Source organism: Pteropus medius, unplaced genomic scaffold (assembly GCF_902729225.1).
Source record: "Pteropus medius unplaced genomic scaffold, Ma_sr-lr_union100, whole genome shotgun sequence".
Lineage (NCBI taxonomy): Eukaryota > Metazoa > Chordata > Mammalia > Chiroptera > Pteropodidae > Pteropus > Pteropus medius.
The window spans coordinates 179,996-196,644 of NW_024352839.1; the positions used below are offsets into that span (position 1 = coordinate 179,996).

The 16,649-nt window shown below is 34.6% G+C and overlaps 1 protein-coding gene across 8 annotated transcripts in view; it reads right to left on the bottom strand.

Moving 5' to 3' along the window:
* The window catches only part of ZNF382 (zinc finger protein 382), a 32,992-nt gene that overhangs the window by 14,601 nt on the left and 1,742 nt on the right, over window positions 1-16,649 (bottom strand). For 5 of the 8 annotated variants that reach the window (XM_039850143.1, XM_039850145.1, XM_039850142.1 and 2 more), the window contains exons 2-4: window positions 15,561-15,633; window positions 13,142-13,293; window positions 12,774-12,869 (exon numbers count right to left, since the gene is read on the bottom strand). In XM_039850143.1, coding sequence (XP_039706077.1) covers window positions 12,774-12,869; window positions 13,142-13,280 — 235 coding nt within the window. In that variant the 5' untranslated portion in view covers window positions 13,281-13,293; window positions 15,561-15,633. The remainder of the gene's footprint in view (window positions 1-12,773; window positions 12,870-13,141; window positions 13,294-15,560; window positions 15,634-16,649) is intronic. The other 3 variants (XM_039850146.1, XM_039850148.1, XM_039850144.1) reach the window with 1 other exon arrangement.

Sequence of the window (16,649 nt, forward strand, 5' to 3'; positions counted from 1 at the left end):
TTAATGGTAACCACACACTAAAAATCCAGAACTAAGACACACATCATAAAACAAGAAGGACCAGAGGGAAAATCAACAAAACACCACCAAACAAAAATAACAGACAGAAACACAATGACAAAGAAACAATGGAGACCCCAAGTTATCAGAAAACAAAAGATAAAATGACCATAGGAAAACCTCATATTTCAATAATCACCCCTAAAGTAAATGGATTAAATTCACCAATAAAAAAGCATAGAGTAGCAGACTGGATCAAAAATAAAACAAAACAAAAACGAAACCAACCAAACCGCCATAGGCTGCCTTCGAGAGAAATATCTCAGCTGTAAGGACAGAGATTCAAAGAGAAAGGGTGGAAAATAATAATTCCAACAAATGGCATCCAGAGAAAAGTGGGTGTAGCCATACTTATATCTGATGACATAGGCCATGATAGAAACAGTAGAGACAATGATGGACACTTCAAAATTATGAAGGGAACCATGTATCAAGAAGACCTAACACATATTAATATTTATGCTTCCAACCAGGGAGCATAAATATTTAAAACAACTACTAACAGGACTAAGAGGAAAAATTGACAACAACACAATTACAGTAGGGGACCTAAATACCTCACTGTCAGCTATGGATATACCATCCAAACAGAAAATCAATACGGAAATATCACCATTAAATGACACATTAGATCAATCGGACATAATCAACATTTACAGAGCCCTTCATCACAAAACAGCAGCTTATTCGTTATTCTCTAGTGCACATGGAACACTTTCAAGGATAAATCATATGTTGAGACATAAAACTGCCTCAACAAATTTAAGAAGACTGAAATCATGTCAAGCATATTCTCTGACCATAATGGTTTGAAACTGGAGATCAACTGTAAAAAGAAAGCGGGAATAACCACAAATATGTAGAGATCAAACAACATGCTACTGAAGAATGACTGGGTCATAGAAAAAATAAAAGGAGAGATTAAGAGATACATAGAAACAAACAAAAATGAAAGTACATCATATCAAAACTTTTGGGACACAGCAAAAGCAGTAATAAGAGGAAAGTTCATATAATTACAGGCCTATCTCAAGAAATAAGAGCGAGCCCAAATAAACAATTTAACATTACACCTTAAAGAACTAGAAAAAGAACAAATAAAGTCCAAAGTCAGCTGAAGGAAGGAACTAATAAAAATTAGAGAAGAATTAAATGAAATTGAGAACAAAAAGACAATAGCAAAAATTAATGCAAAAAGCTAGTTTTTTAAAAAAATTTTCCCGTCTTTATTGAAATATAATAGACAATTAGTTGCTTGTATTAACATTGTACAATTCAATGAGGTTTTTTTTTTTTCAATTATTTTTGGCATACAATAATATACCAGTTTCAGTTGTATAGAATACTGATCTGAGATCCACATAACTTTCAAAGTGATCACCCCACTAAATCTAGTACCCTCTTATTTCTTACGTATTACATTATTAACCATCTTCCCCATGCTACACTCTACATCTTCATGTCTATACTGCAGTATCCATTTGTACCTTTTAATCCCTTTGCCTGATTTTTGCCATAACTCCTAACCCCGATCCCATCTAGTAGCCCTCAAAATATCCTCTGTATCTATGAGTTTATTTCCACTTTTGTTGTTGCTGATTTTGTTCTTTAGATTCCACATGTACATGAAATCATGCAATATTTGCCTTTCTCTATCCAACCCATTTCATTCAGCGCAATAACCTCTGGTCCATCAAGGCAGTATCTTTTTCTATCCCCTTCCTTTTAGTGTGTTTTCCAATCTGAAGTCAGTCTCTTGGAGGCAGCATATGTAGGGGTCTTGTTTTCTCATCCATTCAGCCACTCTATCTTTTGTTGGAGCATTTAATTCTTTTCCATTTAAGGTATTTGTTGATAGGAATGTAGTTATTACCATTCTTTATTCATGTTTTTGATACATGCTTTTTCTTTTTAAAGAAGTCCTTCTAACATTTACTGTAATACTGGCTTGGTGATAAATTCCATTAGCTTATTTTTGTCTGGGAAGCTCTTTATCTGTCCTTCAACTCTAAATGATAGATTTGCTGAATAAAGTATTCTTGGTTGTAGACCCTGGTTTTTTATCACGTCGAATATTGTGTGCCAAGTCTTTCTGTCCTGCATGGTTTCTTTTGAGAAATCAGCTGCCAGTCTTATGGGTGCTCCCTTGAAGATAACTAACTGCTTTTCTCTTGCTGTTTTTAAGATCCTCTCTTTGTAGTTAACCTTTGGCATTTTAATTATGATGTGTCTTGGTGTGGGCCTCTCTGGTTCCCTGGTTTTGGGGATTCTTTGAGCTTCCTGGAGTTTTATGTCTATTTCCTTCACCAGGTTAGGGAAGTTTTCCATCATTATTTCTTCAAATAGCTATTCAACGTCTTGTTTTATTTCTAGTACCCCTATGACATGGATATTTTTGCCCTTAATAATGTCCCATAGGCACCTTAAATTATTATTATAGTCTTGGCTTCTTTTTTCTTGCCATTCTGATTGAGTCCTTTGTTTTCCCATCCTCTATATAGGTCATTTGATCCTCTTCATTATTCACTTTGTTTGTTCCATTTAACATATTACTCATCTCAGACAGTATGTTCTTCATTTCTGACTGGTTCCCTTTTAGAATTTCCATTTTTATGTTTTTTATCTCTTTGTTAAAGTTCTCACTGATTTCATCTACACTCCCCCTAAGTTCACTGAGCATCTTTATAACCAATGTTTTGAACTCTGCATCTGTTAGATTCCTTGACTCCAATATTTCTGGATCTCTGTTCTGTTCTCTCATATGGTTTCTGCTTCTTTGTCTTCCCATTTGGCTGCTTTTCCGTGTCTGTTTCTATGTACTAGGCAAAGCTCCTAAGTCTCCTGGTCTTAGTGTGGATTTGTGAAATGTGTCCAGTGGCACAGTCCTGAGAGGGGTTCAGCTGCAGGCCATATTTAGTTCAAGCCTCTGCCCCTCCAGGGACACCTGTTAAGATTCAGCAAGCAATCCGCAGATGCTGTGTTTATAGTTGCCTCAAGAAATCACACGGGAAACTGAGGCCAGCCTCCACTGTGAGTCTAGGCGCTGCTCAGCAAGGGGGACCTAAGCAAAGACACAGCTGGATGTGGCTAGAGTGAGGCAGCGAGTTGGAATAGGCGGAGTTTCAGGGAATCCTCTAGGCGGAGCGACCTCTCTTGTTTTTGCTATGGTGGTGCTGCTGCCGCACAATGGAAGTGGGGAGGGTTCAACAGAGGAACAATGGATATCGCAGGTACTTCTGTACAGAGCGAGTCTTGCCTTGACCCTCACTCCGACAACAATGTCCGTCACCAAGAAAGTATGTTCGCAGACACGGCTCCTTTAAGAGGCATCTGCAGCTGCTGCTGCCAGTGTCGCAGCTTCTGCTGCAGCCTCTGTCCCACTCAGATGCTTGGGACTGGGCAGCCTTGCGTCCTTACACCATTCTCCCTCTGCTGTTTCAGGGTGATTTCTAGATTTCTCCCTACTTGTATGGCTTGTTCATCTAGATCCTAGGCAATCTTCTTTGCTGTTTGCAACTTGTTTCTGTATCAACTTTGATTTGGTCGTCAGGAGGATGAACAGAGCTTCTATTATATACGCCATTTTTTGTCTGCCTCCAAAAAGCTAGTTCTTTCACATTAATAAAATTGAAAAATCCCTGGCTAGACTCACTAAAGAAAAAAAAAAAGACACAAAGAAAGAAAATCAGGACCGAAAGAAAAGAAGTCACAGCAGATACCATCGAAATACAAAGAATCATACAAGAATACTATGAAAAATTATATGACACCAAATTTAATAACCTAGTAGAAATGGAAGTTCTTAGAAATATACAATCTTCCTAGACTGAATCATGAAAAACTGGAAAATCTAAATAGACCAATCAACAGTATGTAAATTAATACCATCATCAACCTCCCCCACCCCCCCAAAGGTAAAAATGCAGGACCAGATGGTTTCACAAGTGAATTCTACCAAACATTCAAAAATTTAACGTCTATTCTTCTTATACTTTTCCAAAAATTTGAGGCCAACATCACACTGATATCAAAACATGGTAAATATAACTCAAAAAAGTAAAACTATAGACCACTATCTCTTATAAACACAGATGCAAAATTCCTAAATAAAATACTAGCAAATCAAATACAACAACACATTAAAAAGATTAAACACTATGATCTAATGGGCTTTATCCTAGGGACACAGGCATGGTTCAACATATGCAAATCGATTAATATAATCAAAAAATAAAAATCATATGATCACATCAATAGATGCAGAAAAAAGCATTTGACAAGATACAACATCCATTTATGCTTAAAACACTTAATAAAATGGGTATAGAAGGAAAATACCTTAACATAATAAAGGCCATTCATGACAAACCCTCAGCTAACATCATACTTAATGGTGAAAAACTCAAAACCTTCCCTCTAAGATCTGGAACAAGACAAGGGTCTTTGCTATCACCTCTATTATTCAATATAGTATTGATAGTACTAGCTAGAGCAATCGGGCAAGAGAAAGAAACGAAAGACATCCAAACAGGGAATGAAAAATTCAAACTCACTTTTTGCAGATGACATGATTCTCTATATGGAAAACCCTGAAGGCTCTACTAAAAAACTATTAGAAATAATAAATACAGTAAAGTCTCAGGATACGAAATCAATGTTCGAAGATCTATAGCATTCCTATACTCTAATAAATTTTCAGAAAAAGAAATGAAAAAAAACAATTCCTCTTTCAATTGCAACTAAAAGAATAAAATATCTAGGAATAAACCTAACAAAACAAATGAAGAACCTATAAACTAAAAACTGTAAGACATTATTAAAATATGTTGAAGACACAAAAAAATGGAAAGATATTTCATGTTCTTGGATTGTAAGAATAAACATAGTTAAAATGACCTCATTACCTAAAGCATTACACAGATTTAATGCAACCACCATCAAAATCCCATTGGTATTTTTTTTTTAAAGAAATAGGACAAAAAAACATCAGATTTGTGTGGAAGCACAAAAGACCCTGAATAGCCAAAGCAATCCTTAGAAAAAAGAACAAGGCTGGAGGTATCACTCTGCCCGACTTCAAATTATACTACGAAGCGACAATAATCAAAATGGCATGGCATTAGTGGAAAAACAGACACACCGACCAATGGAACAGAATTGAGAGTGCAAAAGTAAACCCATGTTTATATGAGCAAATAATTTTTGACAAAGGAGCCAAAACCATACAGCAGGGAAAGGAAAGCCTCTTCTATAAATGGTGCTGGGAAAACCGGAAAGCTACCTGCAAAAGAATGAAGCTAGACTGTTGTCTATCACTACACACTAAAATTAACTCAAAATGGATTAAGGACCTGAATATAGGACCTGAAACAATAAAATGCATAGAAGAAAACATAGGAACTAAAACTGAAGGAACTTGGACTTAAAGAGGATTTTATGAATTTGACCTCAAAGGCAAGGAAAGTAAAAGCAAAAATAAATGAACAGGACTATATCAAACTAAAAAGTTCTGCACAGCAAAAGAAACCATCATAGGGCAAAGAGGCAACCATCTGAATGGGAGAATATATTTGCAAACGATACCTCTGATAAGGACCTAATATCCAAAATATATAAAGAACTCATACAACTCAACAATTAAAAAAAAAAAAATCCAATTAAAAAATAGGCACAGGACTTGAACAGACACTTCTCCCAAGAAGACATACAAATGGCCAACAAACATATGAAAAGATGCTCAACTTCACTAGGATTTAGGGAAATGCAAATCAAAACCACAATGAGATACTATCTCACACCTGTTAAAATGGCTATCATCAACAGGACAAATAATAACAAGTGTTAGGGAGATTGTGGGCAAAAAGGAACCCTCATACACTGCTGGTGGGAATGCGAATTGGTATAGCCAGTATAGAAAACAGTATGGAGATGCCTCAAAAAACTAAAAACTGAATTACCATATGATCCAGCAATCCAACTTTAGTTATCTACCTAAAAGACCTGAAAATATTTCTTTGCAAAGATATATACACCCTTATGTTCACAGTAGCATTATTCACGGTGGCCAAGACATGGAAGAAACTGAAGTGTCCTATGACAGATGACTGGATAAAGATGTGGTACATATATACAATGGAATATTACTCAGCCATAAGAAAAGATGAAATACTGCCATTTGCGACAACATAGGTGGATCTTGAGATAACCATGCTAAGAGAAATATGTTGACAGAAAAAGTCGAAAACCATATGATTTCACTCATATGTGATATAAAGCTGAAAGCAAAAACCGTGACAGACAGAGACTCATGGACATAGATGGTGGGTTAGTGTTTACCAGAGGGAAGGTGGGGCGCAGATATAAAAGGGGTTGAATATTTGGTGAGGGAAGGAAATCTGACTTTGGGTGGTGAACAACAATGCAATATATATAACATACTGTTGAATGTAATATATATATGACATACTGTTGAATTTTACACTTGAATTTTATTACACTTTGATTTTATTAATCAATGTCACCTCAATAATCTTTTTAAAAGATTGGTACCTATAAATAGACATAAAAAGTATGAAATCTTGACATTTGCAACAACGTGGATGAACCCAGAGAGCATATGCTAAGTGAAATAAAATATATAGAAACAAATACCATCTGATTTCACTTATGTGTGGAATCTAAAAAACAAAATAAACAAAGCAGAAACAGACTCATAGAACAAACTGATGGTAGTTAGATGGGAGGGGGTTTGGAGGGATGGATGAAAAGTGTGAAAGGGATTCAAAAGTATAAATTGGCAGAAAAATCATCATGGGAATGTAAAGTACAGCAGAGGGAATATAATCAATAATACTGTAATAATTGTTTGGTACCAGGTGGTACTAGACTTATGGGGTGATGACTTTTTAAGTTAGATAAATATCTAAACACTATGTTATATACCTGAAACTAATATCATATTGTATGTCAACTGTAATTGAAAATTAAATAAAAATTAAATAATAAAAGCTTAGAGATAAATTTAATGGAAAATGTATAAGACCTCTATACTAAAAATAATAAAATACTGCTTACAGGAATTAGAGACACTAACTCGAATGGAAAGCTATATCATGGACTGGAAGACAATATTGCTAAGATGTTAGTTCTCATCAATAAAAATCTAAGTACATTTAATTAAGGAATCTAGAAGCTGATTCTAAAATGTACTTGAAAAAGAAAATGACCTAGACAAGCCAAAACAATTTTAAAAAAGAAGACAGAGGACTTACTCTGATTTTGAGAATTATAAAGCTACAATAATCAAAGACCAGGTGGTATTGGTAATAGGACTTAAAACATATCAAAGGAAAGAACAATCTAAAAATAGAAACACGATCATATAATGTTTGATAAGATAAACAGAGCAATTTCATTCAATTCAACAAGTGATGGGACAAAATAACATCCATCCATATGGAAGAAAACACACTCAACCATTACCTTACATTATAAATAACTTTTATAATTAAAAAAATCAAAATATACATAACATTTTTATTTATTTATCCCCCCCATAATATTTTAAGAAGAAAATACAGGGAACTATCTTCATGTCAGAGAAGACAAAAATTTGTTTGAGAGGTTAAAAAATAATTACAAACAAAAAAATAATAAACTAGACTTCAAAATTAAAGCTCATTGAAAGACACCATTAAAATGAATAGGCAAGCCACAGACTAGAGCAAGTATTTGCAATGTATATAAGGAAAAACTTCTATCCAGAATACATAAAGGATTCCTACTACTACAAGAAATAAAAAAAGGTCAAATAAACAATCTAACCTTACACTTAAAAGAACTATAAAAAGAACAGCCAAAAAAAAAAAAAAAAAAAAACAAGCCCAAAGTAAATAGAAGGAAGGAAATAATAAAGATCAGAGCAGAAAAAAAACAGAGTCTAGAAACACTATTTAAAAGATTAATGAAACCAAGAGCTGGTTCTTTGAAAGGATAAACAAAATTGACAGACCTTTGGCCAGACTCATCAAGGAAAAAAGAGAGAGGACTCAAAGTCAGAAATGAAAGAGGAGAAATAACTACGGCCTCCACAGAAATACAAAGGATCATATGAAAATACTATGAGCAATTACATGCCAACGAACTGTACAATCTGGAAGTAATGGACACTTCCTAGAAACATACAATCTCCCAAGACTGAGTCAAGAATAAACAAAATCTGAACCCACCGATTACCATCAATGAAATAGAATCAGTAATCAAAAACCTCCCAAAAAACAAAAGTCCTGGACCAGATGGCTTCATAGGCAAATTTTACCAAACATTCAAAGAAGAATTAACACCTATTCTTCTCAAAATATTCCAAAAAATCCAAAAGGGAAGGCTCCCTAACTCCTTTAAAGAGGCCACCATAACCTTGATTCCAAAACCAAAGACATTACAAAAAAAGAAAACTATAGGCAGATATCTCTAATGAACACTGATGCAAAAATCCTCAACAAAATATTAGCAAATTGAATTCAGCAATACATTAAGAATATCATACACGTGATCAAGTTGGATTTATCCCTGGGATGCAAGGTTGGTACAATATCCGCAAATCAATTAATGTGATATACCACATTAACAAATTGAAAGATAAAACCATATGATCCTATCAACAGATGCAGAAAAAGCATTCGACAAAATCCAGCATCCATTTATGATAAAAATAGATGTAAAGTGGGAATAGAGGGAACATACCTCACCATAACAAAGGCCACATATGACAAACCTACAGCTAACATCATACTCAATGGAGAAAGGCTAAAAGCATTTTCCTTAAGATCAGGAACAAGACAAAGATGCCCACTTTCACCACTCCTCTTCAACACTGTATTAGAAATCTCAGCCAGAGCAATAAGACAAGAAAGAGAAATAAAAAGGCATCTGAATTAGAAAGGAAGAAGTAAAACTCTTGTTATTTGCCGATACATGTATACTTTATAGAGAGAACCCTAAAGATTCCACCAAAAAACTGTTAGAACTAATCAATGAATTCAGTAAAGTAGCAGGTTACACAATAAATATTCAGAAGTCAGGGGCATTTTTATACACCAATGATGAACTTTCAGAAAGAGAAATTAAGAAAACAATCCCATTTACAATTGTGTCAAAACTATAAAATACCTGGGAATCAAATTAACCAAGGAGTAAAAGACCTGTTCTCAGAAAATTATGTCATCGAAAAAAGAAATTGAAGAAGATACAAATAAATGGAAATATATACCGTGCTCACGGATAGGAAGAATCAACATCATTAAAATAGCCATCTTACCCAAAGCAATCTATAGATTCAATGCAATTCCTATCAAAATATCAATGGCATTTTTCAGAGAGCTAGAACGAATAATCTTAAAATTTATATGGAACCGTAAAAGACCCCGAATAGCCACGGCAATCTTGAGAAAAAAGAACAAAGTTGGAGATATCACACTACCTAATATCAAACTATACTACAAGGCTACAGTAATCAAAATAGCATGCTACTGGCATAAAAACAGATACATTGATCAATGGAACAGAAATAAATCCACACCTATACACTCATATAATATATGACAAAGGAGGTAAGAATATACAATGGAGTAAAGACAGTCTCTTCAATAAATGGTATTGAGAAAATTGGATACATGCAAAAAAAAAAAAGAAACTGGAACACCTTCTTACACCATATACAAGAATAGACTCAAAATAGATTAAAGACTTAAATGTAAGACCCAAGACCATAAAACTTCTAGAAGAAAACATGGGCAGTAAACTTTGTGATATTGCTAACAGTAATTTCTTTTAGGATACATCTCCTCAGGTACGAGAAACAAAAGGAAAAATAAACAAATGGGACTACATCAAACTAAAAGGTTTTTGCACAGCAAAGGAAATCATCAACAAAACAAAGACAATCACTGAATGGTAGAAGATATTCACTTATGATACATCTGATAAGAGGTTACTATCCAAAATATATAAAGAACACATACAACAATCCAATTAAAAAATGGGCAGAAGACCTGAACAGATACTACTCCCAAAAGGAAATACAGATGTCTAATAGACATATGAAAAGATGCTCATGTTCACTAATCATTAGCTAAATGCAAATTAAAAGCACAATGAGATATCACCTCACACCTGTCAGAATGGCTATCATCAACAAATCAAGAAACAAGTGTTGGCGAAGATGTGGAGAAAAGGGAACCCTCATACATTGTTGGTGGGATTGCAAATTGGTACAGCCACTATGGAAAACAGTCTAGAGGTTTCTCAAAAAAATAAAAATGGGTATACCTTTTGACCCAGCAATTGCACTTCTGGATATTTATCCAAAAAAAACCTAAAGAATAATTCATAAAGATCTATGCACCCCAATATTCATGGTAGCACCATTTACAATAGCTAAGATATGGAAGCAACCTAAATATCCATCAACAGACAACTGAATAAAGAAGTTATGGTTCATATATACAATGAAATATTACTCAGCCATTAAAAAAATAAAATCAAACCATATGCAATGACATGGGTGGACCTAGAGGTTATTAGGCTGAGTGAATTAAGTCAGACAGAGAAAAATAAATGCCATGTGATTTCACTTATATGTGGAATCTAAGGGATGAAAAGAACAAACTAATCAAAAGCAGATTCACAAATATAGTGGACAATTTGGTGAAGGACAGATGGGAGGGGGTTTGGGGAGCTGGGAGAATGGGGTGAAGTGTTAAACAGGTACAAATTAGTAACTGATAAGTGGTCATAGGGATGGCGAGCATGGCATAGGGAATGCAGTTAGCATTAATATATTGGCTACGTGGAAAATCAGAGGAGAGGAGCAATTAAGGGGATCGTTTTATAAACTGTATGTCTAATCAATGTACTGTATACTTCAAACTAATTAAAATAAATTAATTTAAAAAAAGAATTCCTACTACTAAAGGAGAAAGATGTATTACCCAATAAAAATAGGTAAAATATTTGAATAGACACCTTTGAAGATATAAAAAGCACTTGAAAAAGTTCTCAACATCATTAGTTATATGAGAAATATAAATTACAACTGCAAAAATATATTACCATACCCTTCTGAAGGCCAAAATGAAAATATTGATAACATCAAATGTAGATGACAATGTGAGGCAATTAAAATTTTCATATATTTCTGGTAAAAGTTTAAAATGGTACAGTAAGTTTTAAACACTGGCTGTTTCTAAAGAAGTTATATTCCTGCCTTCTGAATGAACAATACTAATTGCTAGGTGCCTACTGAGAAGAAGTAAAAACACATGTCCATAAAAAAACTTTAGAATACGTTCATAGCAGTTTTATTCATAATAGCCCCAAACTGGAACATTTCAAGTGTCTGTCAACAAGAAAGGCATAAATAAACTGGTGTATTCGTACAATTGAATACTTTTCTGCAATTAAAATAAACTATTTATATATGCCAAAACATGTATAAATCTCTCAGATGTTAAGCCGAGAGAAAGAAAGCAGACATAAAAAAAAGTCTACAATAGACAAAATCTATGCTGATAGAAATCACAACTGTGATTGTCCTAGTGGGAGGGACTGACTTGGAAGAGGCCTGTTGGAACTTAATAGGTTACTGGAAGTGTCCTTTATCTTGACTAGGGTGTGAGATACATGGCTTTATATTTCTGTCAGAACTCAAAGAACTTTACATTTAAGATCTCTACGTACATTATACTAGAAAGCATGGAGTGGATTCTTGGTAAGGTTAGAGCAGCTAATATCTCTATAAACATAAGGCAACAAGGAAAGTACTTACATGGGGAATGTTTATCCAAACATAAATTTAGATTTTAGAGGCATGGAAGTCAGTCATGTATAGGTTTTTCAAAGATCTCAGGCCTTTAGTAAGATGGCTACTATCAACAAACACCAGAAAATAACAGGTATTGGTAAGGATGTGGAGAAACTGGAACTCTTGTGCACTGCTGGTGGTAATATTTAAATAGTGTAGCCATTATGGAAAATAGTTTGGCAGTTCCTTAAAAAATTAAACAAAGAATTACTGTATGATCTAGCAATTTTACATCTGGTTTTTATACCCCAAAGAACTGAACACAGTGACTCATGTAGATATTTTACACCCATGTTCTTAGCAGCATTATTCATAGAAGCCACAAGGTGGAAGCAACCTAAGTGTCCACTGACAGATGAATGGATAAGCAAAATGTTTTATATACATACAATGGAATATTATTCAGCCTTAAAAAGAATGAAGTATTTGGGTAAAACTTGAGGATATTATGTTAAGTGAAATAAACCAGTCACAAAAAGAACAAATACCATATGATTCCACTTACATGAATAGTGAGGTACTTATGTAGTACCTAAGAGTAGTGAAATTCATAGAGACAGCAAGTAGAATGGTGGTTGGTTGCCAGGGGCTAAGGGAAGGGGGATAATGGGAGTTACTGTTTAATGAGTACAGAGTTTCAATTCTGCAAGATGAGAAAAACATTCTGGAGATAGATGGTGATGATAGTTGTACAACAATGTAAATGTACTTAATGCCACGGAACTATCAGCTTAAAAATGGTTAAGATGGTAAGTTTTATGTTATATGTACTTTACCACAATTAAAAATATACCCACAACATTCAAAGGTGTCAACTACCTGAGTCCATGAGCCTTTATCTGTATAGACTCACCCAGGTAGCTCTGACTTGGAAAAATTCTCTCTGTTGTCCATAGTTCTTCTCCTTCTTCTAACTTGCGGATCATATCAGGCTTAGTCATGTGAAATCCTGATAATAAAAAATGAGATTTGGTCTAATCTCCTTGGGCTTCAAAACTACTGAAGGAAGAGAAAGATATAGCTTCAGGGCAGCAGACAAAGTATACGTTAATGTCTTACCAAAGTTAATACCCTACACTGGGCAAGTGAGGACATAATCATACTTTCTGCTAACAAAAAGGGATTCATCACCTCTGATCCCTGAAATCCAAAGTTCCATAAGTTTCAAAAACTCTTGAACAGAAATGAATGACACTGAAAGATTCAAGGAGTTTTTCATACCCACAGAGATGAGGTGGCAATAGTTTTCCAACATGACGTCCCTGTAGAGGGCCTTCTGATCAGAGTCCAGTTGCTGCCACTCTTCCTGGGTGAAGTCCACAGTCACATCCTTGAATGACACTGATCCCTGTAAGGGCATACTCTAGTTCATCCTAAAGTGATTTAAACTAGTGAGAACTAGATATTGGAGATCTAGTTCTGACCATGTTCAGTGGTCAGACTAGTTTTCTTATTTTATGTTATATATTGCAGAACAGTCTCTCTGAAAATACATTCATCTGTATTATTATCTCATGCTAAAACTTTATGAGATCATACTATTTGCCTTGAATGTGAATGGTTGCCTGGTAGACCAAAATGAATAAAACTCTGACTACAATCATGAGAAGTTACAGGCTAAGAGATAGGCATTACATGTAAATACATACAATCAATAGATATTACAGATACAATAACAGAATTACGTACAAGGGAAAGTGCTACAAAGTAAAGAAAAATATCATTTTGTATTCCAAAGCTTCATTGAGGACATAAAAATTTTGCACTCACAACGAATTTGTTTTGTAGAGCTATAGGGCATCAGCTTTTAAAATTCATGGGGAGAGGAAAACGACTTAGTAAATTCAGGAAATAGCAAGATACGACTTGTTAAGAAAGAGTCTATGAGCTCTAAGAAGAAAAAGGTATATAGAGGTAGGCAGTGGACATATTTATGGAATCATACTCGATTTTTTTCCTATAGAGCCATGGTCTTTAAATGTACTGAGCACACTCCCAACAGACTTGTATTTATAAACCATCAGTAGGTACTAATGGTAATCCACACTGTTAATGACCACTGTTCTTGACTGTAAACTGTTAGTATTTTCTTCCCTTTCAACATACTGTTTTTTATGTTCCACTGTAATGCATATTCCATTTTGGGTCTGCTGTGTTATGAAGTATAACGAAATTGAGGAAACATTAAGTTAGCACATATGTTATGTGATAAAATTTGTACTTTACAGGCAATAACACTCTTGAAAACTAGAGAAAGCTTGAGGTGTGGTAGGTGAGAAAGACAAACACGGTTAGATATGTCTCTTAGATTAAGGTATTATTAGTGGTCTAGATAGGGGACAACTGGTTGCTATGATGAATTGCAACAGAATTGGTCATAAATTGGTTATAGAGTAGAAAAAAGAGAAATAGCTCTTCAGTTACTTGTATAAGCAAGTGAGTAGGTACTGGGACTAGAAAATGAAAATGGGAAACAGAAGAAAGTATAAGCTGAACCAAAGGAGGTAATGAGGTAAATCTTGGAAATATACTTGAAGTGTCCATGGAACATACAGGTGGTGATTAGCTGCTGGATATATCGTTCTGACTCTCTGGATAGAGGTCTAGGATGGAGAGAAGTATTTGAGAATCCCTAGAATCTGATTAGTATAATCTTTACAGTAAATCTGATTGTAAATAGAGAAAAAGAGTCAGTGAAGAGATGAGAACCAATTAGCATCTTTAGAAAACCAGTATTTAAAAATTGGTAGATGAAGAGGAATTTTCTGGAAAAAAAAAAAAGATGAAAACAGAACAAAGTACCATCTTTGATTCAAAAGCAGACTATTTCAAGAGTGAACTAGCATATGCATTTCCTTCTCTTGCACCCATATAAAAATTAGAAGAAACTAAAAATATAATAAATCTATAAAAACATTAGAATATTGTAAAGGCTTTCATTGGCAGGCCACAGTTTGTAGAAATTGCTGGCAGACATGGATAAAATAGGATCAGAGAGGAGGAATGCAAAATGTGTTTTCTGACAAGCTTACAAGTAAATCTCTATACTGAAAAACCTCACAAAACAGGACATTTTACTACAAACTAATGATGTGATCTATCAAGTCTACCTCCCATCACTGCAAAATCTAGGTCAGTGGGAATGATCGAGGTTTTTCCATGTCTGCTCCTTTGTTCTTCACAACTTAGATCTCAAATCAGCGTCTAGACTAGATTCATTCAAGTAATATATTCCTATTTAAATCAAGATAATACATTTCTGTTCCAGCAGTACTTTTGTGAGAAGACTGAGAATGAAATGATGATAAACCCAATCAATACATTAACACTGACTACAACTAGAAGGTACACTTGGGGAAGGCTTAAGTTTATCTGGTTAGAATAAGAGAAACTAGGAACAGGACTGCAACTAGAGTGAAGCAGGCGAGGCACCTAGGGTGCAAAATTTATGGATGCGCAGCTCTGAGCATACTCCTTAAATTTTGCCTCTAGGCTACTTGTTTACTTCACTTTAATCTAAGCCCTGCTGGAGACCAGTTTCACAGAAGCAAATCCCAATAACCAGGAAATTTAAGGAGAGGAAAGCAAATGTTCATATATCCTGAAAACAAGTTATTTAAGAGAGGAAACATCATCTCACCTGAGGCATGGCTTTGAGATTTGCAAGAGATGAACCTTCTCTTTTGTGCTCTTCTTTTGGAAACAGAAGAGTCCTAAGAAGGCAGAGATGGGAAGATACAAGGAGCTATGTGAAACCATATCTGATTTGTCTTCCAGAATAATCTCTCAGTTAAATCCATATCAATTTTCACTGTTTCAGCACTTGCCCACTCAGTGTACTCAACTTCAGGACAGAGATTAGTGGAAAAATCGGACAATTCCTGCTCCCTTACCAATACCAGAAACCCAATCTCTTCGTGGGGTAGAATAAATTCCAGGGAATCTGCTGTGGTTTGGAGAAAGGGAACACTGTGCTTTTTCCCTGTATAGCTCTACCATAATCTCCCATAAAGGATGGGCTTATTATGTATTTCCAAAATGTTCTTCACAGACTTCCTACCAATTTACACTGTCATCAGCATGAGAATACCTCCCCACACCCTGATGAGTGCAGCCGACAATCATTTCTTAATCTCTATCAATACATACTGTAATTCCAATTTACAGATTCCTTATTACGAGTAAGAATAAGCTCCTTTTAATTAGTTTAAAGGAGGTTTTATTTCTTTTCTGTGATGGGATCTTATAGTATGTCTTTTTCTCATAGGTTTTTGTTGCCTATTTGGTTGACATTATCTTTTTTTTTTTTTAATTTAGTAAATTAACTCTACCTATTTTAAGATGCAAATAATTTTCATCAGTTATTCATATGATTATTAAAGTATTTTTGCCATGTAATGATTTTTCCTTGTGCTTCATTGGTTAGCAAAACTACATATTATATAATCCACGTTTTCTCAATTGATGTGAAATGCCATCTGTCCATTTTACATATCCCTATATGCTTGAGAATATCTGGACTTTCTATTTCTCAACTTCAGCTCTTTATTGACTCATCTGTTTCACATTACTTAATAAGCAGTTAATTATTGAGATTTAACTATATTAATTCACTACTAGTTAACTTAAGTATTAACGAGTAAGCAACGCTTTTAGTAGGTTAGGTATTGAAATAGAAGCCTCTGTAGGCTTCCAGGCAGAAAGGATAATATTTTGCTAAGTGAAGTCT